The sequence below is a fragment of the Pyxicephalus adspersus genome, chromosome Z (assembly GCF_032062135.1).
Source record: "Pyxicephalus adspersus chromosome Z, UCB_Pads_2.0, whole genome shotgun sequence".
NCBI lineage: Eukaryota > Metazoa > Chordata > Amphibia > Anura > Pyxicephalidae > Pyxicephalus > Pyxicephalus adspersus.
The window spans coordinates 73,458,389-73,484,553 of NC_092871.1; the positions used below are offsets into that span (position 1 = coordinate 73,458,389).

Genomic DNA, 26,165 nt, shown 5'->3' on the forward strand with positions numbered 1-26,165 from the left:
CTGGAGTAGTGACTGAACGGGGCTGGTTCAGGTAGGTAAAAAGAAGTTCAAACGGAAGCCCCCATCTGTATCCGATGGCAAAGCATTGTAGAATCTGCACGAATGGCTTCAAAGCTTTTCGCTTTTGAATAGTTTGGGGAGCTAGGTCAGCATTGATCTGAAGCATTGAACCTTTCCGGCGGTAAGTGAGGAAGTATTTCCTGCAAAAGTGCCAGCACAAACCCAGGTAAGTCCACGATAGACTCCATAATCCCCCTAATACAGAGGTTTGCCCTGCAGTGGCGATTTTCCAGGTCCTCTAAACTCAATATTGTCATCTGTAAATCTGACTGTTGAGTAGCTAGGTCTTTCTCATGGGAGTCAATAACAGTGATAGCCTCATCCATTTTAAGCTTATAAGTCATTGATCCAAGCCCACAGCTCCCTAATCTCCTTAGTAAGGGTATAGGATAACTTACTTGAGAGAGTTCTTGTTGCAAGAGCTGTTTGAATTTGTCCAGTAAAGCTGCATCATGACAAGTATCAGGCTGCTGAGGCTGCTGAGCGCTTGGGAGAAAGAGAGAGGAGCCATCGCTGGAGTTTTCATCTACAGTGCTAGCTGCAGGTAAGGGTACTTGTAAATTCCTCAGTGTCCCGCACGTCCGCCATCTTGAATTTCCACCGCGTGGCCGAAGATGATGCTGGAGTCTTCTGTTGGGGACGTGCAGAGCCCAAATTTTTCCCCATCTGCATCCACACTTGTAGTGGCATCCGATGAGAGTCTAAATGAGAGTCTGTTTGACCCGCTTACACTGCTGGCTAAGTTGATAACACGACCAGGAGACGCGGAGCACACTCAGATGGCGTCCATCCTGTTTGGCTGCTCGCGAGCACCCCCGACAAATTGTAATTTATTTAGTATTTATTGTTAAACTGTTAGCTTAGTATATAATAGGTCCCATGATTCCTGTTCCTGATGAAGCTGTATATTCTTCTGTGAAATGCATTGAATTGTAATTAATAAATCATGGAGACCATTGTGTACTATTGAATGTAATATTAACTTTGTATATGTTATGTAACACAGAAGCTTTTAATACTATAAAATAAATGATTTTATCTATACCATTTAAATATTTAATTTTAGAATGCCTTAAAAATCCCTTGCTTTGCTAGGATGTTGATTTACAGTTATGCACATACTTGTACAGTGCAGTTTTTTTGTGAGCATTGGAATCCCGATGAACATACGTTTGTTAATTTAACATCTTCAAATACCTCATATTAATGTCAATAATAGGACCAATTTATCTTTGGACACATCTAATGTATTTGATTCTGTGAAATGGCCCTTTTCATGGAATGTACTACCTACATATGATATTGGACCAAAACTCCTTTCAAAGGTCAAGCGCTTGTATTCTAGATCTTTTACCACTCTCTTATGGTTAATGGACACTTGTCTCGATTTTTTCCTATATCAGGAGGTATTCAGCAGAGTTGCCCACTCTCTACAGATCTCTTCGGATTGGTAGTAGAGCCTATGGCTATTACAGTTACACCTGATTTTTGATGAAGGATCATATTTCTATTTACACAGATAATGTCAATTATCTTTGAGATTCAGACCAATTTAAAAATCATTTAATACAGATAGTTTCCTCTTTGGAAAGTTTTTCTGGCCTTAAAATAACCTGAATAAGTTTTTACTTATGCCTACAGATCCTCATTTGGTAGCATTGCCCTGTCATTTATTGTTTCTACATTTAATCATCTAGGAATAATGATTTCATTAAAAAAAAAAAAAAAAAAAAAAAAAAAAAGGATTATATATCATTTAACTGGGATCCATTATTGTGGGATTCTGTGAAATTCCAAAATAAATGATTGGCCTAATGTGCCTTTAGCATTAGTGGGTCATGTTATTTTTCTGAACGGGGTCCTTATTGCATTTTTTTTTTATAAATTTAGATTCGATACACTCGTTTCTTTGCAAAGAATGGAGATCTAAGATAGTTTAGCAAAGCATGACTGAAAGTGCGAGTCTGGCAGTTCATCATCCCATTTTGTATTTTTTACTGGGTCAGCTCACCTAGTAGGTCAGACAGGGATCAGTCACCAGTTGAGGGGGGGGGGGGGGTCATGGATAAATATAAGCATGTTCCCATTTTACGCACAAACATTGTAATGTGAAGTACTATTTTGAACAAAAGGATTTGGCAAACACGCTGGTAAACACTGCAGAAATTATAGTAATAATTATTATTATTATAAATATTAAACAGGGTTTATAGAGCACCAACATATTACACAGTGCAGTACATTAAATAAGGGTTTCAAATGACAGACAGATACAGACAGTGACACAAGAAAAGGAGAGGACCCTGTAACGAAGAGCTTACAATTTAGAAGGTGGGGGAAGAATCGCAAAATAGGAGGGGGATGTGGAATGGTGGAATGGTAGGAGGTAGTGAGAAAGAAGACAGGTAGGTAAGTTTGAAAAGAAAGGTTTTGAGTGCTCTTGTAAGTGCAAAGTCTTGGAGCCGGGATGGGGGTGTATTTTTCACATGATCTTGAGTTTGATTCCAAGGTGAAATGGAAGCCAATGAAGAGAACTACAAATAGAGGCAGCAAAAGAGGAGTGGTGGGAAGGATGAATAAGTCTAGCTGCAGCATTCATAATCAATTGTAAGGGGAGAGCCTACCAGAAAGGAGGATGTTACAGTATCCAGACGAGAGAAGATAAGAGCATGGAGTTTGGTGGTCCCTGTGGACAGGTATGGGGGGATTGTGGAGATGTTACACATTTGAAAGTGACAGCACCTGGAAATGTTCTAAATATGGGGGATAAATGAGAGGGCAGATTCGTAAGTGATGCCAAGACACCATGCCTGAGGGGAGGGATAAATGGTTTAAAAAGCTTGTTGAACAATGCTTAAGGAATGAATAGCATTATGACTTGATTGATATTGCTAAATCCTGGTTTTGTTCCCAATATGACTGGGCTGTTAACATTTCTGGAAAGGATAAAAGAAAAAAAGATGGTGTCTATCTGTATGTGAGAGGTAATCTGAAAGTGAATGCGAAAGAAGAAATTGATGGAGCATGTGATGATGGTGATTATTATTATTAATCATATTATTAAACAGTATTTATATAGCACCTACATATTACACACCACTGTACATTAAATAGGCCTTGCAAATGACAGACAGTTACAGAAAGTGACACAGGAAGAGAGGACCCAGTCATAAAGAGCTTACAATCTAAGAGGTGGGGAATGCAACACACACCAGGAGGGGGATATGGAATAGTGGGAAGTAGTGAGGGTTTTAAGAGACAGAAGAAGACAGGTAGGCAAGGTAGAAAAGATAGATTTTGAATGCTCTTTTAAATAAGCAGGAAGTAGGAGCAAGCCACATAGGAAGTGGAGGGAGAGTTACTATTACAGAGAGTCGGGGCAGCTCTTGAAGCTTGGGGCCCTGCGTGAGGTTATGATAGAGAAATACATTGGTAGGTCATTGCAGGATTAACGAGAGCAGCTAGGGGTGTATTTTTTTTAAGTTCAGAAAGGTAAGTGGGACAAGAACTGTGGAGGGATTTGAAGGGCATAGCACAGGAGTCTGAATTTGATTCTAAGGTGAAATGGAAGCCAATGAAGAGAACTACAGAAAGGGGCAGCAGAAGAGGAGTGGTAGGAGGAATGGAAAAGTCGGGCTGCAGCATTCAAAATAGATTGTAAAGAAGAAAATTGGGTTGTATGAATACCAGAGAGGAGGATGTTACAGTAGTCCAGACAAGAGATAAGAGCCAGGTAGGTGTGGATTTTGGAAACACAGGTGGGAATGACACGATCTGGAAAAATTCTGAATATGGGGGTAACAGAGAGGGCAGAATTAAAGATGATGCCAAGACAACTTGCCTGAGGGGAGGAATGTTACTGTACGGTAATGTTAGAGTTACATTTGGAATTTGGGAAGTGGGAAGGGGGGGGCATGAGTTCTGTTTTATCCAGGCTGAATTTCAGAAACCTGTCAGCCATCCATGATGAGATGGCAGACAGGCAGCATGAAACCTTATGCAGGACAGAGGACACAACTCAGGGGTGGACAGAAAGATTTGAGTGTCACCACCATACAGAGGGTACTGTGGGGGATATACGACTACTGAGTGAGGTGTACAGAGAAAAGAGAACCGGTCCAAGGAATGACCCTTGGGGGAAAAGTTTTACTTAGCTCTGATGTGGTCATTGGCCACTTTAGTAAGAGCTGTTCTCGGTGGAATGGACAGCTTGAAAACCAGACTGGAGTAGATCAGAAAAAGAGTTGGTGTTCAGGTAGTTAGTAAGTCTTTTGAAGACAAGGCACTCATGGAATCATATGGGAGAAGGGAGATAGAATGGTAGATAGAAAGTAGGAAGGGGTCTATTGAGGGTTTCTTCAGGATAGGGAGAACAATGGTATGTTTGAAAGCAGATTTGTAGATACCAGTATAAAGGGAGAGGTTGAATAATTTGGTTGGTGTGGGAGCCACTGGGCACAGAGTAAATAAGAAGAAATTGGGTCAAACGGACAGGTAGATGGAGATAATGAGGGAAGAGATAAGACCTCATCCAGAGTAACATGGCTGAGGGAGGTTGGTGATGATTTACAGATAGGAGGGGTGGATATAGTTGGAGTAGCATGGTGGGCAGAGACATCGCGTCTGAGATTATCTCTGAAGTAGATGGCTTTGTCTTGGGCAGAGGAAGTAGCTGCAGGGGGAGCAGGTGTGGGGTTTAGGAGGTAGTCAATTGTTGAGAAGAGGCTGTGTGGGTAGGAAGCTTTAGAGGATATGACAGCGGAGAAATAATTGTGCTTGAGATGTGGCAAGGGGGCATAAATTAGATAGGTTGAAGGTGAGGAGGTTGTGGTCAGAAAGGGAAAATGATGAGTTGTCAAGGTAGGTGAGGTTGCAGATTTGAAAAATACCAGGTGTTTTTACCAGTGTGTCTGGCAATGTGTGGGGGCGTTTATGTTTTGTCTAAGTCCAAAGAAGAAATTTTTTTAAGCAGTTTGGGGGAAGGATGGTTGGGGTCCTCCACTGCAACATTAAAGTAATTAAAGTCTCCAAGGATGAGGGAGGGCAGGTAGTGGTAAAGAATATGTGGAAGCCAAGGCAAGGCCAGGCAAAGTTTTCCAGAAATTGTAAAACTGGGCCAGGGGATGGGGGACAATAAACAACAGCAAAAATGAACACACGTCAAATGAGAAAAAATGGAAGAGGGCGGGATATTGAAGGACTTTGTATGTACAGTTGGAGGAAAAAATGAGACCCACAACATCAACTTCTCTGTTGCCAGGTCTGGGGGTATGGGTGAAGTGCAGCAGCATAGGCGGAGTCTGAGGAGGAAATCCAAGTTGCAGCGAGAGCCAGGAAATTCAGATTTAGAGAGAAAGTTGTGGACAGAGATTAGTTTATTGCTGAAAGAGCTGACATTCTAACATTATAGAGTGCCAGAGAGATGGGGTATACATTTTTGAGTTGGATAAATGGTAATGAGGTTAGAAGGAGGGAGTATCTTGCAGAAAGGGTATGGAAGAGAAAGGGTCTGGGAAGGGGACCAGGGTTAGGGGAGATGCCACCAGCAAAAAGCAGTAGAAAAAAAGATGTAGGACAGGAGAAAAGAGAGAAAGTGGGAGAGTGAGGGATCAGACAGAAATGGAGACTGGGGAGGAGGGGAGGGATGTTGAGACATTATGGGTGGAGTTGCATATGGGGATGCATAATACACAGGTAATTACTGAAGTCTGCTGTAGGCTGAGATGGAGAATAAACTACTTGCACAGATAGAAAGGTCTGCACAGGCTAGGACATTGGTAGTGATGCATGATTTTAACTACACGGACATTGTCTAGAGTAATGTTACTACAGGTAGAGCAAAAGGGTGTAAATTTATGGATTTAATATAATTTTATGGTACAGTTTATAGAAAACCCCAACTAGAAATTATACTCTGCTGAACCCATTTTCTTTTCCTAACAATGCATAGCTTATAACAACTGTTCATATAAAAAATCTGGGTAGCAGTGACCATAATATAATTACATTTAATGTAAGTTGTAAGCAGGAAGCAAAAACAAGAAAGATGAAAACATTACATTTTAAGGGCAAATTTTCCATTGTTTGGGATGGCTCTCCATGACTTCGACTGGAAGGGAGTATTGTCCTCAAAGAACACAGAACAGAAACTGGAACGTTTCAAGTCTGTTCTATACAATCAAACTGCAAAATTTATTCCCGTGGGTAATAGGTTTAAGAGGCTCACTGCTAATGTAAAAAAAATAACAAGAATAAAAGGGCATTCCAAAAACATAAAAATGAAAGATCACCTTTATCATTTAGATTTACTAAACAGTTTTAAATAACTCTGTGTACACAAAGAGAAACCGTGCAGCTCAAATCCAAAATGCAAAAAGCAATGTGACTGACTTAGACGAGCCACAATGATTCAAATCTGATATGACTATATGAGAGACCTGATATAAATGAGAAATCTCATATATGATATGAGAAACAGTTGGATGAAATTAAGGTTGACAAAGCACTAGGAGCATATGGATTAAGCCCATGTGTCCACAAAGAGCTAAGCTCTGTTATTTCAAAGTCATTGGTATTACTTTTTAGAGACTTCTTAATCACTGGCATGGTACCAATAGATTGGAGTACAGGCAATGAGGTTCCTATCTTTTAAAAGAGAGCAAAGTCATTATCAAGTAACTGCAGACTGGCAGGTTTCATTTCTATAGCTGAAAAGGTCCTAGATAGTTTGATAAAGAAAATAATACTATAAGTCAGTGATTTTCAACCACTGTGCCGCGGCACACTAGTGTGCCATGAGGGCTCTTTAGGTGTACCGTGGGAAATTATCCAATTACCATTGTCGAGTGTCTGTGCTGTAGTGACTGGCAGAGTAATGTAATACTCTTCCATGTCAGTGGGTGGCAGTAGGTAACATAGTTTTCTTGTTTATTCTTAGAGACAAAAGAATTAGCTACAGAATGTCATTTTGTAACATTTTTGATTTGTGGTGTGCCGCAGGATTTTTTCAATGTAAAAAAATGTGCCGTGGCTCAAAAAAAGTTGAAAAACACTGCTGTAAGTGATAGACAGTATGGATTCAAGATAGATCAAAGTTGTCAAACAAATTTAATGAGGAAGTAAGTAGACAGTTGAGTAGCAGTTGATAAAGTTTACTTGGAATTTGCTAAATCATTTGATACAGCACTGCACAGACAGTTAATATGCACGTTAGGTTATATAGAAGAAAAAACTGAAAATAGTTTGTATCTGTAAATAGAGAACAGGCTTTAAGAACGCATTCAGGGAGTAGTGATTAATGATTCATACTCTAAATAGTCTAAAGGTATTGTTGGTGTACCTCAGGATTCAGTGTTAGGACAATTACTGTTTAAAATATTTTGAGAGTTTGGAATTAAAATTACCATTTCTGTGTTTGCAGATGACACCACACTATGTATTAGAAATAAACCCTTAGAGGATGTCTATAACCCACAAGCAAACCTGGATGTACTGTTTGACTGGGTGGCCAAGTGACAAATTACCTTTAACATTTATAAATCTAAAGTTATGCACTTGGGTGCTTACAGCATGCATACTTCATACTGTAGAGGAGGAATACATTTGGTAGGATCAAAGATAGAGAAGGATCTAGGGGTTTTGGCAGAATATACACTTAATAATAACATACAGTTCCAAGCTGCAATATCTAAAGCTACCAAAGTACTTTCTTGTATTAAAAGAGGTGAAGACTGCAGAGACTTAGACATAATCCTGCCCCTGAACAAAGCATTGAACAGACCTCATGTGAAATATGTAATCTAGTTTTGGGCACCAGTTCACTAAAAGAATATTGTGGATATGATAGATTAGTTAAACTGAATCTATTCTCCCTTGAGAAGAGATATTTAAGGGGAATAAGATCACCCTATATAAATATATAAATGGTCTATATAAAGAACTAACTTCTAAATGATTCACTTTTAGGTGATTACAAAGGACAAGGGGGCACACTTTGCATCTGGAGGAAAAAAAGTTTATTGAAGGAAAGGATTCTTCACAGTAAGGTCTGTGAACATGTGGAATAGGCTCCCCCAGTAATTAGTTTTAGCAAGTACTATAGATTACTTTAAGAAAAAGCTGCATACTTTTCCAGAGGCATAGAATATAACTGGGGGCAACAGTTTGAAAGTAAACACAACAGAGATTGTTGATCCAGGGAACATCTAGATTCCTCATGGGATCAGGAAGGATTTTTTTCCCAGTTGGACCAAACTGAACAAGGCTTTATAAGTGTTGTTTTCATTTCCTCTTGATCAACTATGTCTATTGGGGTTTCATCTAAAATATGTTTGTTTCCCTAGTGGTTGAACTTGATAGGCTTATGTCTTTTTTCAACTTACCGTATTTTCCGGCGTACAAGACGACTTTTTAACCCCGAAAAATCTATGACAAGGGGTCAGGGGTCGTCTTGTACGCCGGGTACCAGTACTTACCTGCAGCGCCCGGTGTCCTCGCGAGTCCCCTCTCTGGTCTGGCGTCCCTGCGAGTCCTAACACGCCCATTCATTAAAGGAACGTGCCCATTCATTACTTAGAACTAGTAGTGTACAGTTCTTTCTGCCTCTCAGTTCTCACACAATAGCGAGATCTGACAGGCAGAAGGAACAGTACAATACTGGGCATATAACACGACCCCCAAATGATTGGTTAGAGTGGGGGGTCGTCTTATACGCCCAGTCGCCTTATACACCGGAAAATACGGTAACTATTTAACTATGAAGCTGCAGCAGTTTGTTTTGATGGCCATCCAGGGTACATACTGACTTAGGTTTACAGTTTTTTGGAGGGTATTCTAGATACAGAAGCATCTTACACTGTAAACTGCTATCAATGTCCCACTCTGGATCCTAATTTAAAATGTTGGGGTAGAAGTAAAACCTTCCCATTTGTATCACCCCCTACAAATAAAATATTGTAATGGGAATATCTTATTTATCCCTAATAAGAATCCTAAATATGACACAATGTTTGGGGAAAAGGAAATATCAAATTTATTAATCTTTTTGCAAACCAAAGTTTCATATATTTTTCTTAATTGAGTTAAACAATTTGGTTTTATCTAATAGTTCATACTTAGATATTTGAAACTTATACTTGCTTTACTAGCTCAGTATCCTCCATATCATGTTTCATTCATCTTTATAGTAAATAGAAAATATTTGTCTATAGATGATTTAGTATTATGTGGGTTGGTTGGTGTGTTGGGTAAGTGGGTTGAGGACATTGGAACTTCAACAGAAGATCACTGGCTTATTTTGACAGGGATTCCAAAAGTATTAACAAACAACATTAAATTTATGTCCAAAACCTAATCAATATACATATAATCTGGAGGTTTTGGACATTTCATCTCTGCAGTTTTATACTACACCGGGTCAAGCATAAATGTGCTTTTTAGACTAGCAATCCTAGGGAATTCAGAGCCAGTCTATCTGGGGAGGAAGGAACTCTGCATTATTGTTATTAAAGGAAATTCCCTTACCATTTTAAGTTGCCCTGTTTTCTCATTTACTGTGCTTTATTTTGTTTGTCAAAAAGCTTTATGCACCACAATTTTAAAAGGAATGTATGGTCCAGGCAGAAGCTGTCAATGTGGGTCTGGGAGTTGTACTGTCACAATGCTGGAAGACTACAGTCAAATGACAACACCCTCTCTTGAAAACATTGTTTGGTTGCAGATAGTGTAGAAAGGTAGGAAGAGAGAATGTAACAGGGTGGCCCCCGTATGCAATAAGGTAAGGCACAGGTGAGCTATTTAGATCAGAAGGACTAGGTAAGCTCTAAAGCTATGTACACACTTCCAATTATTATCGTTGGAAAACGAACGACGAACGATCCTGCACGATATCTACGAACGATCGTATAGCACCGATCCTGCACATAGAGATAACGACACGATCGTTCGTAGATATTGTACACACAATAGATACGATCGTTTGAGCGATAGAGGAACTATGTGCACGACAGGAAAGTGAACGAACGTTCGTTCATTACGCATGCTCAGACCATGGACGATCAACGAACGACCGTACACATGAACGATGTTCAACGATCGTCGTCCAATCCGATCCGCCGGTCCGGTCGTTCGTTTCCAACGACTTTCCTCGTTCGTCGGCGTCGTTGGTTACTTTTTTACGAACGATTTTTTGCCCAATCGATCGTTCGTCGTTCGTTTTGAACGATAAAAATTGGTGTGTACGCACCTTAAGTCTCTAAGTCCATTCTGTGTCTGGAGAGAAAGGAGCTCTGCAGTATAGTCCCTGTGGGGAATTTCCTATTGTTTCTGTTTCCTTATTGCCCTATTTGTCTAGTTTACACAGTGCTACAGAATGAGCCAGTCAGGGAAAAGGCTGCTGTTTTGTTTGTTTTGGGAAACTTGCAAAAAAAAAAAAAATATTGGCAGAAGTCTGAATCTGCATTCAATCTCTTGCCAAGTTGCCTGTTTCTGCCTCACAGAACCTCTTGTGCACATGTCAGAGGCACATTACCAGTGTTTCATATAATATAAGATCTGTAGATAGATAAGTTCACGTTTATGGTCTTGGTATTTTTAAAGTCAAGTATGATTTTTATACAGGTTGACAATCGAAAATAGGGCCATCGATAATCCGGGTCCTTCAGTTTCCCGGAATGAATTTCAGATCGCATTTTCAATACAGGGACTGCCTTACACTGTTTGGCCACTAATGTTTTTTTGATGCTGTTCTGGGTCTTGCTTGCTACGCTAAATACATGTTGAGACGTCCCTGTTGCCTGCTCCCTGGAACTGTGCCAGATGCCCTCGGAGAGGAAGGCTGGCCTGTGTGTGGAGATAAGTATAACTTTAAAAAACTCCGGAATTTTCGAAAATCTGGCGCAGGTCCGGAGGTTGCCGGATTTTTGATTGTCAACCTGTATATATTTTTGTAACTGGTGATGTTTTTTTTATGTAGTAAAATTTATAAATTTATAAAAATATTTATAAACATATAAAAAAAATAATCTAAGTTCTAATGCAGGACAAACAAAACAGAACAAACAATGAGTGGGATGAATACTTTTGCAGAACACCATAGTACTAAAAGTACTAAAGCAAAACCTCTAAAACTGAAGGAAATAAATGTCTGTATTCACTACAGAAACAAAACACATTGTATGTGTTGTTTTCAATCGTGAACTACATAAATAACAACTAGAATCCTCATTTTTAAAAAGGAGCCCCAGTTCATTAATTTAGCATCAAATATGCATTTTGTAATTATGGAAAATGCAAATATCTAAATAAAGTGACCAATAAACAAACCTTTGTATCAGCACTGTTTTGTACCTTATCAGTTTTTTTATGTTAATATCCTATATATCAAAGAATACTGCTGTGTAGATTTCCTTTTTTATTTAATTACCTTATACATTGTAAAACCCTTCTTTATCCTGTAGCCCACATTTTGCAAGACCATCCTTACCCCGGAGGAAGCCAAGCTCTCTGGCAAAACGCGTCGGGTTGAATCGATAAAAAGGCTGCAATTCTCATATCTGGATGTTTACCTATGGACTGTTTTACTATATTTTGGACAGGTAATAACTCCCAGAAAACCCTATATTAGGATACACCCTGTCTATCAGTGGTAACCAGTGGTCAGTTTTTTATTGTTTACTTAAATTTGTATTATTGTACCACTGCATTATTTCACTACTGTATACTATGTATGCCACTAATATATAGTAAAAAATATTTGTTGTCACTATACTCAATGCCGAAAAACCCCTCTAGTCTTTCTTCGATTCACTTTTACTTTTGCTGGTGGGGTAGGCATAACTATGTAAAGTCTTTACTTATTCTTCGAACAAGACCCAAGTAAAGGACTTTCCCACTTAAATTACTTTTGTCATATCATGTTACCTTGTCTGCTTCTCTCCTTTGAATCTGAATTTTCCTGGAATAGTGGGGTGTACAAAACAGAAAACGTAGGTACTGTGAGGGACATCTTAAGCTAACCCCCCACCACCACTAAAATGTTCCCAGAACTTGAAAAACTCCATCGTATGAAACAGCAACCCAAATGTTCAAATTTCTAAAGTTTTTAAACCCATATCTTGAAATTATTTAAAGGAATTTTGGTTACTAGTAGCTATGAGAGGAGAGTATCCTGTGTACTGTTAGGCTGCAGAATATGACAAGCAGACTTTACACACACACACAGCTATCACACTGCACTGCCAATGGCATCATTACACATGCAAACTTGGGTGGATACATTTCACAGGCAGTGAAGCTAAGAGGGAGAGACACTGGCTGTCCTGCCCCCATCTGATAGCACATGGTCATAAAGCATCACCACATTTTAATATTACATAAATGGTGACTTTCCCCATGTGCATTGAGATTGGCACTTTCTTTTAGGAAGACACATCACCTTATGCCACGACTGTGCAGTGCAAGTTCGGGCAACGTGAGAAAGCACCTGAAGAAAGAAAATGGCTGCACTGGACAGAACTGTGAACATTGGAAAGAAGAGGGAAGCTGAGCAAGCGTGGGACTTGCTGGGCTCATTTTGTGGACAGATCACAAAAGTTTTTCGTTATCTAGGAGGGTCGCTAGGAGGCCACATCTGAAGTTAAGCTGAATTCACAGTGGCAGTAAGGTTGCATTTGCTGCGTTTAGCCCTCACTTTCCTCTCGCCAGGAACCACTGCTGCTTAAAAAACTGCTAGGCCTGAAAAAGGCCAGCACTTACTGTCTGTCCCCAATCTCAGGTGCCTAGCACGTGCCAAGTAGTCACTCAGGAGTGGTAAATGGCACATGGAACGCTAGGCAGTTGAAGCAAAATTTTCAGCACTGAACAATTTGAGCATAATACAAAAGAAAAATGGAAAAATTGGACATACTAACAAGCCAGACATTAGAAAGTTGGAACAAAGTATAGGGTGTAGGTAGAACACTGACAATATTAGGGGTTACTGGATACCTAAGACATAAACAACGGGAAACACTAAATTTGCTGTGCTTTGCCCCGGTCGCTTTTTTAACCACTCAGCTGAAAACATTTTCTGGGGAGAATACTATCCTATCACCTTAAAACAGAGAAGAGTGCTGAAGCAGTTATTATTTGTACTTGTACAAAAAAGGCTCTCCTATAGATGGAGATTCCCTTTCTTTTTGCAGCTTACCTGGAAAGGGAGGCGGTATATTGTCTGTACTTATCAACATTCTACACCAAACTATAGCTTCCAAGTTGGAAGTTGCAGTTCTCATTCAATGTGGCTCTTTTTGCAACATCTCCAATGGGTGACACCTTTATATAATAATCCTGCATATCTACCAGCAAAGAGAGGTCCACATTTTCTGCTCTGGAATTCAACCGATTGTCACCAATTGAGAGATGGTATATGCAAAGTTAGGCTACCCACGCTGGCTTCCCTACAATCAATCTGTCAAGAACATGTCTTAAATGACACATTTCAATTTCACAAGTCGATACAAACAGCCTCTGGAAAAAGAACAGCAGCCACAGATGCATGGACCTGTCAAAATGACAGGTAAGGTGTGAGCAATGCATTACAGCTGAAATAGCTAATCCTTTGCGAGAGTGGCATCTCTATATACAGGAAAATGTAGAAAGACAGTCGGGTAATTAGCCTTGTCTTCCATATGCCTGCAAACATCACGAGGAAAGGAGGAAGGAAAATAAAAAATAAAAAAAAGGAGAAAGTGGGGGAAAGAAAATAATGAAAAATGTAAAACATGTGGTTTCTTGGTTTCCAGTGCCTTTATTCGTATTCAGTGCAAATTGGATATTCTAAAGCAGTGGTCACCAACCGGTGTGGTCCGCGGTTCTGGCCGGTGCGCCCCCCCAGCGGGGTCAGAAGGACGCCATTGGGGGGGACACACCGGCCAGAGCCACTGACCATGTTCCCGGATTGCAGGCTCAGGGAAGTGGGCGGATTATGTCTCTGAACACAACTTGCCCACTCTCCCATCGCAGGCTTAGATCTGAGTGGGTGGAATCTGGCATCATGACATCACTATGGGGTAGGTTTCTTCCCCTTTAAGTGACACATGGCTTCCCATACATGTGTGGTCCAGAGCCGGTAAATTTAGTGGTCCGTGGGTCCAAAAAGATTGGCGACCACTGTTCTAAAACACTGCAAAATTTTAATAATGTAACCTGGTAATATTTGTTAAAAGACTAAGAAAAGTCTAAGACTCTAGGGAATATAAGGAATACGTGCACCAATATTTTTGTACAGTGTTACATATATTGGGATCAATTCACTCAATAGAAACATGATATAATGCGTAATTGGTTTAATCAACTGTTTGTGAATGTCTTGATATATTTTTATTTGAAATAAAATGTTTTGATTGATTTTAAATATTTGGCCTTTGAAAGTCCCACATTCTAGATTTCTTCTGTTCTAAAAAAAAAAAAAAAAAACCTCTACCTCAAGTGTTATAAGGTGCATATTTATCTCCCCATACCAAATTAAAAAAAAGTTCAACCTGTATTTTTTTAAACTTACAAAAGAGTACCAAGAGGATGGTCATTGCACTATTGGGATGTTTAAAAGCAGTCCAACAATGAGATGGACAACACTGTAAACAAATGAAGTTGGCAGATTATGCCTCAAAACCCACCAAGTAGAACTTTGAGAGCATGGAAACAGATGATTCAGTGGCAGCCTTGCAAATCTGGGGAACATTTTCTTGATACTAAAAAGAGGCACTCACAGAATTAAGACCTTAACAGAGTAATAACTTACAGAAAAAAGGTACTAAATCCTTGAGAACAAGAGCTTAAATGGTGATAATGGTGATCAAGGTGTACCTGAGTCACCTAGAGGTGGTGGAACGGAATCACTGTATATCATTATGGGATTACAAAATGAGAATCAGTAATCTCAAAGGAAGCAGTAACAGAGAGACTTTTGCAGTCTGAAACACATCTAGACAATTAAAAGGAATTTCCTTTGAATGAACTGGATACAAAAGGACAGAAAAAAGATGTTCTAGTTGACGTGAAAAATGTATACTTTAGACAAGAAGGAAGTCTCTCTCAATTTTGATAATCAACTAGCAAAGCTGATATCTACAAGGAATACCACCTTAAAAAAGAAATGTATTTAAATAGGTTCAACCTGCAGTTTCTAAAATACAAAGAGAGACAAATTCCACAGGGAAACAAACAGTGGCGATCCATGGGAGATTGCCTGAAACAAGATAGAAAACACATATCCAAATGCTGGACAAGTCTTTGCTGTAATAAAGTCTTTGATGTCTAAAGAATCCAGTAATTTCCCCATCACAAATATTCCCCATTTTTTTAGTAAAAAAACAATGTAAAAAAACAATGTCTGTATCGATCTATTTTATTCAGATTTTCAAAGAGAAATGCACTATAACCAGGATGTAGAACATTTCTTCCCTTTTTTGTAAACAGAGGACGTAAATGACCTCACTAATTGAACTCCACAATGCTAAAAATCTGAACAATCATTTTAATTTAATGAATAAATTACACAGAATCAGCAGCATGCATGTCATGACTATTGGGTCTGTTGGTGTTCTTTTGCTGTAACACCTACTAGTAAATTATTTGCCATGTAGAAATATAATTTCTATCAACAACAGTGGTTATTCAAGTTATAAATGTCTGCAGGTTGACCTTCCTTCAGCAGTTCTCCCTCCAGTCCTGTTTCTACAAAGAAAATTGAGTTATAAGAACAAGGAGAAGATGTGTACTGACTCAAATAATAAAAAAGGTATTTCCATTAATTAGATTGTTGCAATAAATGGATGCATTGCCTATTGTGCCTGGCTAGAGGGGTGCAGTAGATTTAACATACATTTTTTCTTTGAGATGATAGATAGGTGCACTTCACCACTTACTATCCCAATGACTAGTGCCACATAATAGATTGTTTCTCCCGACTCCAACCAAAACTATTTTTTTCAATATAGTTTTACTTTAGGCACCCAACAATGCATTTAAAAAAAGAATGTCAAACTATACCTTGGACTTTAACTGTTCATAATGCAAATTTAGTACTTCATACTCTTCTTGGACCACAGTTAATCTCTTCTCAGTAGTACAGGAAGCAGATTGAGCCTAAAGAAAAAGTCAAACTTTATTTTAATGGTGATAGGTTTCATAAACCTAACTGAAGATCAAAAAAAGTCATGCAATAAAAACACATTCCCATATATAATAGGGTAGCTTCCAGGCTAGCTGCCTATAGATGATTAAAACAGGCTGAGTGTTGTGATTGTTCTGAATGCAAAATAGGGTCTGACATGTTAAAATGAGAGGAAAGATGTAGAGGTATTCAACACAAGAATCTATTCCAGCAGTTATTTGATTTCAGTTAAAAAATCACAGCAAATTAAGTGCTACTACTTTTCCTTAAAGCTGAAGTTTGATCCACTAATATTTTTCCCTCCACTGTTTTCTTTTATTCCTGCTCATCAACATGCTAATGTTTATTAGAAATATTAATTATTTTAGTCACCAGTTAGAGTGCTGTGGCTTTCTTAGTATCCTGCCTTATAGTGGAAAAAAATTAAATAGCACAGCACAGGAAAGTTGTTATGGCAGAAAGGAAGTCACCGGTCCTTTCTGCAATAAAGAACCCACAATTTCTGATCAAGTGGTAATAAACTTGCCTGACTAATATCAATTTTTTAAATTACACTAACATTTTTCTGGTCCATTGCAGACACCCTCAGTCAGCCGCATTTTGGGTTAGAGACTTTCAACACTCATGATTAGCTAGGCTGGCATGAGGCAGTTCAAGAGTTCATTCATTTATGGCAGCTAACTATGCTGGGATTGTCAGTAGTTTGTTGATTGTTTAGTACTTCCTTTAGTACTTTGTCTTGTAACATGACCCTCATTGTAATTAATGGGGTCACTCTGGTTGGTACTGCATATGTTTAATCATTCACCCACGTATTGAGTTGGCTAATTACTTTACAGTTAATTGGAATTGTTTTAACAAATAATAAATACATCTTGCAGAAAAAAAACCTTCTTTCAACCTTCCTTTTCTTTTGCTACTAAATTTTAGGGTTGGACAAAGTTTTATTGCTATGAACCACATACCCACGCTACCACTACTCTTATTATAGAAGGGACAGTATTGCAATAATGAACCTGCCTGCTCACACTGTCAATTTCGTAATGTCCAATGCATAATGTCCCCATGACACTCCAAAGAACAAAAGAGACAGGCCACTTACAGTAAAGTTAGGCAGAAAGGTTAATGAGGGGTACTCTATCTGACTTGTAGCAGCACACCATAAAAAGCTGAATGTGAGCAGTTAAATCAGAGAAAGCAATAACAGAACCGAAGTTCACAACACTAAAAAACTATAGATAATGCTGGAGTTCATCTTTATCGCAATACCTAAGAAAAAATACTGAATTACATAACGTGGAACTTAAAATTTATACCTTTATATCGCCTTAGGTTGCATGTCTTATATAACAATATTTGAAAAAAGAGCTTCTGTATTTTCCTGTAAAAATGTTTTTACTGACTGCATATTGTTTGCAAAACAAAAAAACATATGAATAAAAAATTGGATAACTGGTAGCAATCAAATAGCTATTGTATGGAAAGTGACATAATTTTGAATTATGAGGGATTCTGTAAGCTTTACTGACCTTCTGCAAGTCTAAAGAAAGATGTTGGATAAAGTCTTGCAGCTCCTGCTGCTGAATTTCTAGTTCTGTTATCTTTTTTTCTGCACCTTCCTGAGTTGCTGTCAGTTCTGTCCTGTATTACAAGATAGAAAGCCAGGTTTAATCTTGTTTGTACACAGATATATTATTAAAATATGAACATAATGTATTTTGATATACATACCACATGGAATTATTTGTTTTATGTACAAAACAATGGGAAACTAAACTTGTTCTGGTCTGAGTTAATTTTTAAGTGTTTTTACTACAAACTTTACATTGTACCAAATAGGTCCATTCATTTAACAGATGGCACGATTTCAATGCAGTTTTTTGGAAGCTCAATGCAGCGTTTTGGGGCAGTTTGCCACCTCTGCTGCCCCCAAAGACTTGAATGCAAAATGTTTAAGATGTCTAAAAAGGCTTGTATGAGCATTAGAAACAGCCCAATCAGGCATTTAGGCGATATTGTAATGCTTTTTTTTCTTTTGCAACTAGGCTTTAAAAAAATGCCTCAAAATGAATATACAAGCAGTTGCAAATGTCTTTATTAGCGTTTACAAATGCCTGCAAAAACCAGGTGTTTTTGCCTGAAAATGAGCGTTTTTTACCACAGGTCTGTTACAAACCTTTAATTCTCTAACGAACTAGGTCAAGTATCTTTACATTAGGAATAGCATTATGTCCAAATAGAAATCCCTGCTGCTCCTAGTAACAAATAAGTTGCTAGCTTTAAATTACAAACAGGCTTTGAAAAATTACAGTAAACCCAGAGTGGTTGGCATGAAAAAAAGGGCTACAAAAGTGAGTAAAGAAATACCAAAATGTCAAACTTTACTAATTGCGTGCATTAATGAAAAGTAAAAACAAAAACAGCCGAAAAAGATACTCTGAAATTTCACATAGGCAATGCTCTAAAACATGGAGCGGTTACAGCCACCATAGTTTGCTTCACAAATAAATTACATAATATTACAATCTGCCAAAGAAATATAAAAAGTTTAATATTTAAAGCATTGTTACTATGTACAGTAAAAGACAAACACAGAATGAATGGAGCATAGTAGATAAATGGAAAAAATTAACCATCATTAACCAGAACGTGATTTAGAACCCACAGAAACTATTATATTCACATAATAACCTAATACCCACCAAGATATTGTCATAAGGTGTCAATATTTGACATATATGACCACAAAAGGGGTAAAACCATTAGCCCGACCTTGGTTCGGGGTAAGTAAACTTGCTACAATCGTTTACCCCGAACCAAGGTCGGGGTAGCTAAAAGTATAAAAATGCGTTACAGTGCAATCCGATTGTCATACAATATTGTATGACAACCAGATTACAACTGAAAAAAATACTTACCTTGTCTCCGCAGTTCCTCCGGAGACGTTATCTCTGTTCAGTCTTCTCCCAGCATGTGCAGTGACGATCTCTGGGGTTTCCCAGTGACGTCGCTGCATGCGTCGGTGCGGGCGGGAGGCGGGACGGGAAATTCAAATAACTTTGCATTAAACTCAATACAAAATAGCTGTATCGAGCCTAATACAAAGAAATCTTTATATAATATATATATATATATATATATATATATATATATATATAAAACAGTGTACCGCTTTTGGTACAGAAATCTAGACATCAGTGTAACGCCCAGGTGGTTAAAGACCTAATGATACATTAACTGAGTAACAATAAACATTACTGCACAAAAAGTGGGCAGATAAAGACATAGTAGTTATTGCAATCCCATAAAAAAATGGAGATAACCCTTGATAAAAGGTATTATAATTGTGTGCACTGGCAAGATGGGAGTGATCATAAACAAACGGTGTGGGACCGAATGAAGGAATTTTCCACGTATGTTACCAATGTAGTAGGACGAAGACTAATTTAGGTGTGTGTCTGGTCCCCAGATTAGGTAGAGACTTGTAGTAGAGGAAAGAGATCAGAGCTACAGCCATAGCTCTATTCGTACTGGGAGCAGCATGGGCCCATACGGCCATGCTCACAACCATTTGCTAGCGCACACGTAACCCTCAAAAACTCCTTGGTGGGCGAAACGGGTGAGGTCTTCTCATTATACTACGTTGCTCCTGTCAACAGACCTATAATTTAACAAGTCAATTGTGATTGTTTTTATGCAGTTCCTTTCTATGAATTGTTGAAATTAAAAAAACTTAGTTGTTTGATGCGTATTGTTGTGCGCCAATGTGGACCTGCTATGAGCATGTGAACTGTGTTTTATCAGTTGAAAACCGCACTGGTCACTTGCAGAGAAGGATTCTTATTCAGGTAAGTGTTTCTTTTTATGTGTATATTGTTTGTTTGGCTTCATGTGCACTCATGTTTGTACATACATGCGTATATGTATGTACGCACTTATGTGTGTACATATAAAAGGAGCAATTATAGGAAGAATTAGGCAAAGAGGATTTTTTTTGGCATATTGCGTAACATGCTTCAAATTGAAAAGATTGCCTATTTCTTCCCATGATTTCTGATGTCATGGGCTTGACTCAAAGCAACATTCATGAATTATATTGCTTCTGATTAAAGGAAGAATTCACCTTTATGCTCATCTACTACCAAGCTGAGGCGAGTAAGTCAATATATAGTGGGCCAAGGTTTAAAATGGCATTCAAACCTGCATAAACACCCTGAAAGGCTGTAAAAGCAAGAAAATATGTTTGGCACAAAGTGGATTTGTCCCTAAAGTTTTATATACTAGTACTATTTGAATTGTGTAAACACCTATATAATGCATACAAATCAGTATTTAATTAGCAAAATTAGGTTGAACACCAACAGAACATCTGTTCATTTCTAAGAGTGCTAGACCCTGTTTGTGAGCTTGGCAATCAATAAGGTTTGATGTTGTGCTTGGCAACTTGGACCTCCTCCCATCAACATCAGGTGTGTTAGAATGCCTATGCAACTCAGCTGGACAGCTAATTGACAACTTGTTTGGCCAGCAAGTGTGCTTGTATACAACAGGGCTAAGATCAGGCAGCACAGCACTGAGAACAAACCTTTCACACTACTACAAATGAACAGAGGAGTTCTGTAGAATAGTGGCAGCAAATCAACTTATTTAGCAAATGTCAGACTATTAAGAAAACATGACAATTTATTCAGAAAAGGAATATGTAAATAATACATTTAAATGACAATATGACTTTGAGAAAGGGACAATGAAACTAGAGGGTCAAGTCACAGTTTGTAGCGGAAACCACGCATACATTTGTACTAATTTTTGGTGGATAAAATGACAAAACATTGCTGAAGAATTGCTAAACAATAGAAACCGTAATTAGAAACCAGGCACAAAAACATTGCAGCAACAGATGAAGCTAACAATAATGAAGATTACAAAAAGTCATATCAATGTATACCATCCAAGAAAACTTACTTAATTAACCCCCCCCCCCCACACACACACTACAAACCAGTCCAGGTAAAATAGTAAAAATGAAAATGCATATGTTTTTTATATACATTTAAATGTATTTTGACTTACACACATGTGAAATCAATAAATGTCCCTTGGGTATGTATATACCCATCATTGGCAACAATCATTTTTGCAAATATTTGATTTCTCTAAAGCCCAACTACAATGAAATTTGAATCAGATCCAAAATGCTTGGTCACATTTTTTTTAGATTCATACTATTGCGTGATGACATATTATAAAGTGCTAATAATATATATACAGCTTGATATAAATTATTGTAACATAAAAATATAGCACTTACCAAAAAAAAATCAAGCACTAAATTTTCCAATTGACCAGCAATGAACTGTAGATGCGCACAGAACAGGGACCAGTTGTGCGCTAATTGATTGCTATGACATCACCATTGACAGAGCTTAATGGATCTTCCTGAATCGCGCAGCTGAAAATTAATTGCCTTAATTGGGGAATTCTCGACCCCACTGCTCATCAATGCTGTAAGCCGGCAGGCGGCTTGTGGTAATACACCATTTACGTCACTGTTTAGGAGACTCAGCTAATGAATACGGACTCTGCTAACAAATGTAAAAAAAAAAAACAACAAAAAAAAAAAATTGGGCTTTCCTGCTGCTGTGTGCAGGACAGAGACTGGAGCGGGCGGTTCCCCTGACTTGCAGAAGAAATCTTTTGCTAAACACAGCTGAGGTTGTGGGTGATCTTATGGGGGTGAACGCTGCTTTAACGTCTTGTAACTCTTTAATAACCAAGAAAAAGCAAGTTAATGAATATCTAGGCTTGATAAGGTTTTTTTTTTTTTTTTGCTTTGTTTATGATTAACTCACAGTGAGGATTTTATACAGTCCCCGACACCGCGTTGCCAAATATGTTGAGACTGTTCCGATTGGGAAGCCGTTTATCTCAGCCTTTGGTGAGTTTATGACCTTTTATATTGTGCTTTTCACTAATTTTATAAAACTTATCTGTGAATTGTGAGCAGCATCCAGAACTAATACATTTATGGTTTTAAGGAAACCTATGGGAAAACCACACTTCGGCTAACAAAGATTTCGGCTAACAAGTGTGATTGCGGGAATGAATTAACTTTGTTAGCCAAGGTATCACTGAGTGTATATATATAATTATATATATACACACACACCCAGTACTTATTCCATACCTAAATGGCACTACAACCTTTTTTATTATAGCTAACTAATGACCTGTCTTTGTTCTATACCAGCACACCAAAATATGGTTTTACAACCCGACAATCCCTCTCACTAGATGGTGGATGCTGGATCTCTGGGACTAGTTTGTCCGTCCTCAGGTTTATTCGTCAACCCCTGGGCTAATTACAAATCTGTTTGAAAACACAGTTGTGGGAGTTAGCACATTTCTGTCCTGGAATATTGAATCTCATTTACAATTAGATAAGATTCCAGCGAACGTTCACCAACACGCTCTTTATGTCATTCAAGCTTCTTATCAGGACTGAGTTTTCTCCTAATTACACTATAGTTAGGTCTCTACTATGCACTACTCTTTTTCAGGTACACAAGTTCTACGCTGAGCCCTTACACCTTGGATATTTTTACTTCTACAGGCAGATAGACTTAGCTTGTCCTCTAGAATCTTTGGCATAAGAGGAAGTGGTTGTTCAGGCAACTCACTATCTGAATACCTTAAGAATGTAGGAGGGCCAACACTGGAACCAGCACCATGGTTACCATTAGAGGTGTAGTTGCCACCAGAAAATTGGTGTTGAGAGGCACCCTTATCTTCTGTATGAGCAAAGAGTTGTTAGTAGGAATCTGCAGTGCTATAAAAAAAGTCCTATTTAGGAAATCAAATTGGTACAGGTTTGGTCCTGGCTACAGCTTGTAAGAATCTGTAAATTTTTGAATTTACTGATGGTTTAAATTACAGGTAAACACTAAAGAGACTGCCACTTGAAACGCCCAGGTACAGACTGCAATCCATCCAAATTTATAAAAGCTGTCAACTTCTTTAAGTCATGACTGTATTTTCTGAGGGTTTTTGCACAGCAAAAACATGCAAATACAAACACTCTTTCTGGTAATCCAGAGCTACAGGTGATAACCACTTCCAGTATGAGTGAGTAAATAATGATTTTACCTGATACTTTAACCCCCCTAGCGGTATTCCCGAGTCTTACTCGGGGTCACTTTTACATGCAAAAAGCGGTAATCCCGAGTCAGACTCGGGGTACCTAAAAGCATAAAAAAAACACTTACCTTATTCCGTCGTTGTCCCCTGGCATCCTGCTGGTCCCGGCAGGTCCTGGGGATACGTCTGCCTACTCTCCAGCCGCAAAGTGCAGAGACGTCCTACAGGGTTTCCCGGTGACGTCGGTACATGCACTGGTGCGGCCGGGACTTAGAAGCGGAAAATTCTAATCGTTCTGTATTGAATTCAATACAAAATAGCTGAATTGAGTACAATACAAAGAAATATTCATATATTATATATATAGAATATTATATATATTATATATGCTGCTGTACAGTTATATTACATTATTCATTTTTTTTTTTTTTTTTTTTTAAAGATTTTTGTGTGTTTTTTTTTTTTAAAGTTTATCATCCAATTTATTAACCTTCTAGCCGTTAAGACCGACCTTCGTACGGGCAAAAAAAAACGGCTAGGATGGTTAACCCCGAGTTTTTTCCCATCCCCACTTACCTGGTCCCCCTGTGCTCATCCAGCGTCTTGTTCGTGTTCCAGCGTCGTCCTCCGTCGATCGTCGTCCGCCGATCTCCCTATACATTTTTTATATTCATATTATCTACTAGAACCCCTGTTCGGACATATTTCTGTAAGTTACAGGTCTACAATTTTAAAAAAAAATTTCATGAAAAACAGTGGATCACTTTTGGTACAGAAATCTAGACCTCAGTGTAACGCTCAGGTGGTTAAGTATTAGGAATGTGTCAGTGTGTTATGCCTAAGAATTATAGGTCTACAATGTAAATTAAATTTCCTTGCAAAAAATTTTATCACTTTTTGCATAGAAATTTGGTCAGAATCAGACCGCTAGGGGGGTTAAAGATGGGGAAAAAAACTTGACAAGAAGGACGTAAAGATCCTATTACATAGCCTTCCTCTTAAAACACTCAGTATAAAATTGTTTACCTTTTGGTATTGGCTTTTGTGCCAACCAGGATTTGGTCTTTTTATGAGGCTGTTTGTTTTGACACTGGGGTTTCTGGTTGTAAAAGAAGCGCCTGATTTGGGTCTCCATTTCACAAATTCTGTGCTTTCAAACTTTTTTTCAAGCTCAGAACTGGTCAGGTAATACGAAAATCAGATATCACACAGGCAAATCTTTAAAGTAGAATGTCCAACCCATGTCTTTAACAGTAAAGCCCTAATGGGAGAGTTTATTAAGGCGGGTATTAAGGCGGTTGATCTAGCGGCTCATCTAACTGAATTAAGAAGAGGAACTTATGATGAAGCCTGCTGCTCTAAGGAACATAAGAAAGGAAACTGTAAACATGGGTGAAACAAATTAATGTGGCCCAGAGGCAATAATAGTTTCAAAAAATAAATGACAGGTATTTCAAATATTTTTTTGCCAAGATCAGACTTTAAAAAAAAAAAAAGATTCACGCAAAAGGGATTGGAGTATACCCAAATTAATAATATAAAAAATGTCAAAAACTTCATTCAAACCATACAAAGAAATACAAGTGTCACATAAATACATAAATACAATTCACATAAAATTAACAAAGAAAAACAACTTACAAAATATTTTTGTCAATTGAATGTATGTTGGTTTGTCGAATATATAACAAATAATTACAGCAAAAGGGGGGGTTATACCAACACATCTCGATTAAATGAGAACCTAGGAAATTGCCGTGTTTCACATCTCCGATTTGCTCCAGCCCTGACTCCAGCTGGAGCGATTTTCTCCAGCCCTGATATATGCAATACACAATGTGGTTAAGTGGACCACAAAAATGTGGACACTCCCGAATTTGTTTAACAACTTCAAGTCCCTGTCAGAGCTGCAGGTGAGCTGCTCTAAATATCAATATTGCTTCCCTTTCCACACACAAAGTTTTGATTCTTAGTGGGGGAATGACTCTACAATACTTAAGCATTGGGCTCACCCCAAATTACCAAAGGGCTTATTGAGCAAACTATGTCCCTCTCTTCAAATAGGTTTTCTCAGATCTTAACCTTTTTAGGTGGTTTTGGAAGGATTGATACCATTACAATAATGTCCTGCTCAAAACACTTTATCTTGATTCCACTCCCGGTTCCTATCCCTAGAGAAGATCTCCAAATTCTTTAAGTCAAGGTCTTGGTGTTTATATGAGGTTGAAAGAGAAACAGAATTGAAAGAGCTACCATGTTTCCTCCAAGGTAGGGAAGGGGTTTGGGTGTTCTGCACTTCACTGTGAGGCACAAGCAACTTAACTTTCTCAAAGCCCCCTATTTGCAGGTCACCCACAGTGGTTAGAGTGGTAACATGGTATGCATTACTTTGTCCATCTTTGGTGATAGAGTCTGGGATATGCTAAAGTCTAAACCAGAGGTTCCGACCTTTTTTGGGTCAGAGCCCACTTTTTCAAGGAGTGATAGCGCCACCCTTGGGTGAAATATATTATACTATATATTGAAAAACAAAGACAGATTTTTTTAATTATTTTATTATAAGACGTTAACAATATTGTGTATTACTGAAAATATATTTTAAAAATATATATAGAAAATGAATTTATTATTATTGAGTGAGATGAGCATCTGCAGATTTGAGTCCAGGCGGCAGTGAGCGTTACTGAGCCTCTCCCCCTAAGAAGGGTTGCATGGCATGAGAAAGGAGTAACCGCAGGGCCACCTCACCACCAGTTTGAACACAGCCTTAAAGTTTGGTGAGTGGGCAAATTTATATTTAAGGCACCATAGCGCA

The 26,165-nt window shown here is 38.3% G+C and overlaps 1 protein-coding gene across 6 annotated transcripts in view; it reads right to left on the reverse strand.

The window, feature by feature from the left end:
• Positions 1 to 26,165, reverse strand: part of LOC140343672 (golgin subfamily A member 1-like) — a 322,269-nt gene that overhangs the window by 198,592 nt on the left and 97,512 nt on the right. For all 6 annotated transcript variants that reach the window (XM_072430480.1, XM_072430483.1, XM_072430478.1 and 3 more), the window contains 2 exons: positions 17,743 to 17,854; positions 16,090 to 16,185 (listed from right to left, as the gene is read on the reverse strand). In XM_072430480.1, the coding sequence (XP_072286581.1) occupies positions 16,090 to 16,185; positions 17,743 to 17,854 (208 nt within the window). The remainder of the gene's footprint in view (positions 1 to 16,089; positions 16,186 to 17,742; positions 17,855 to 26,165) is intronic.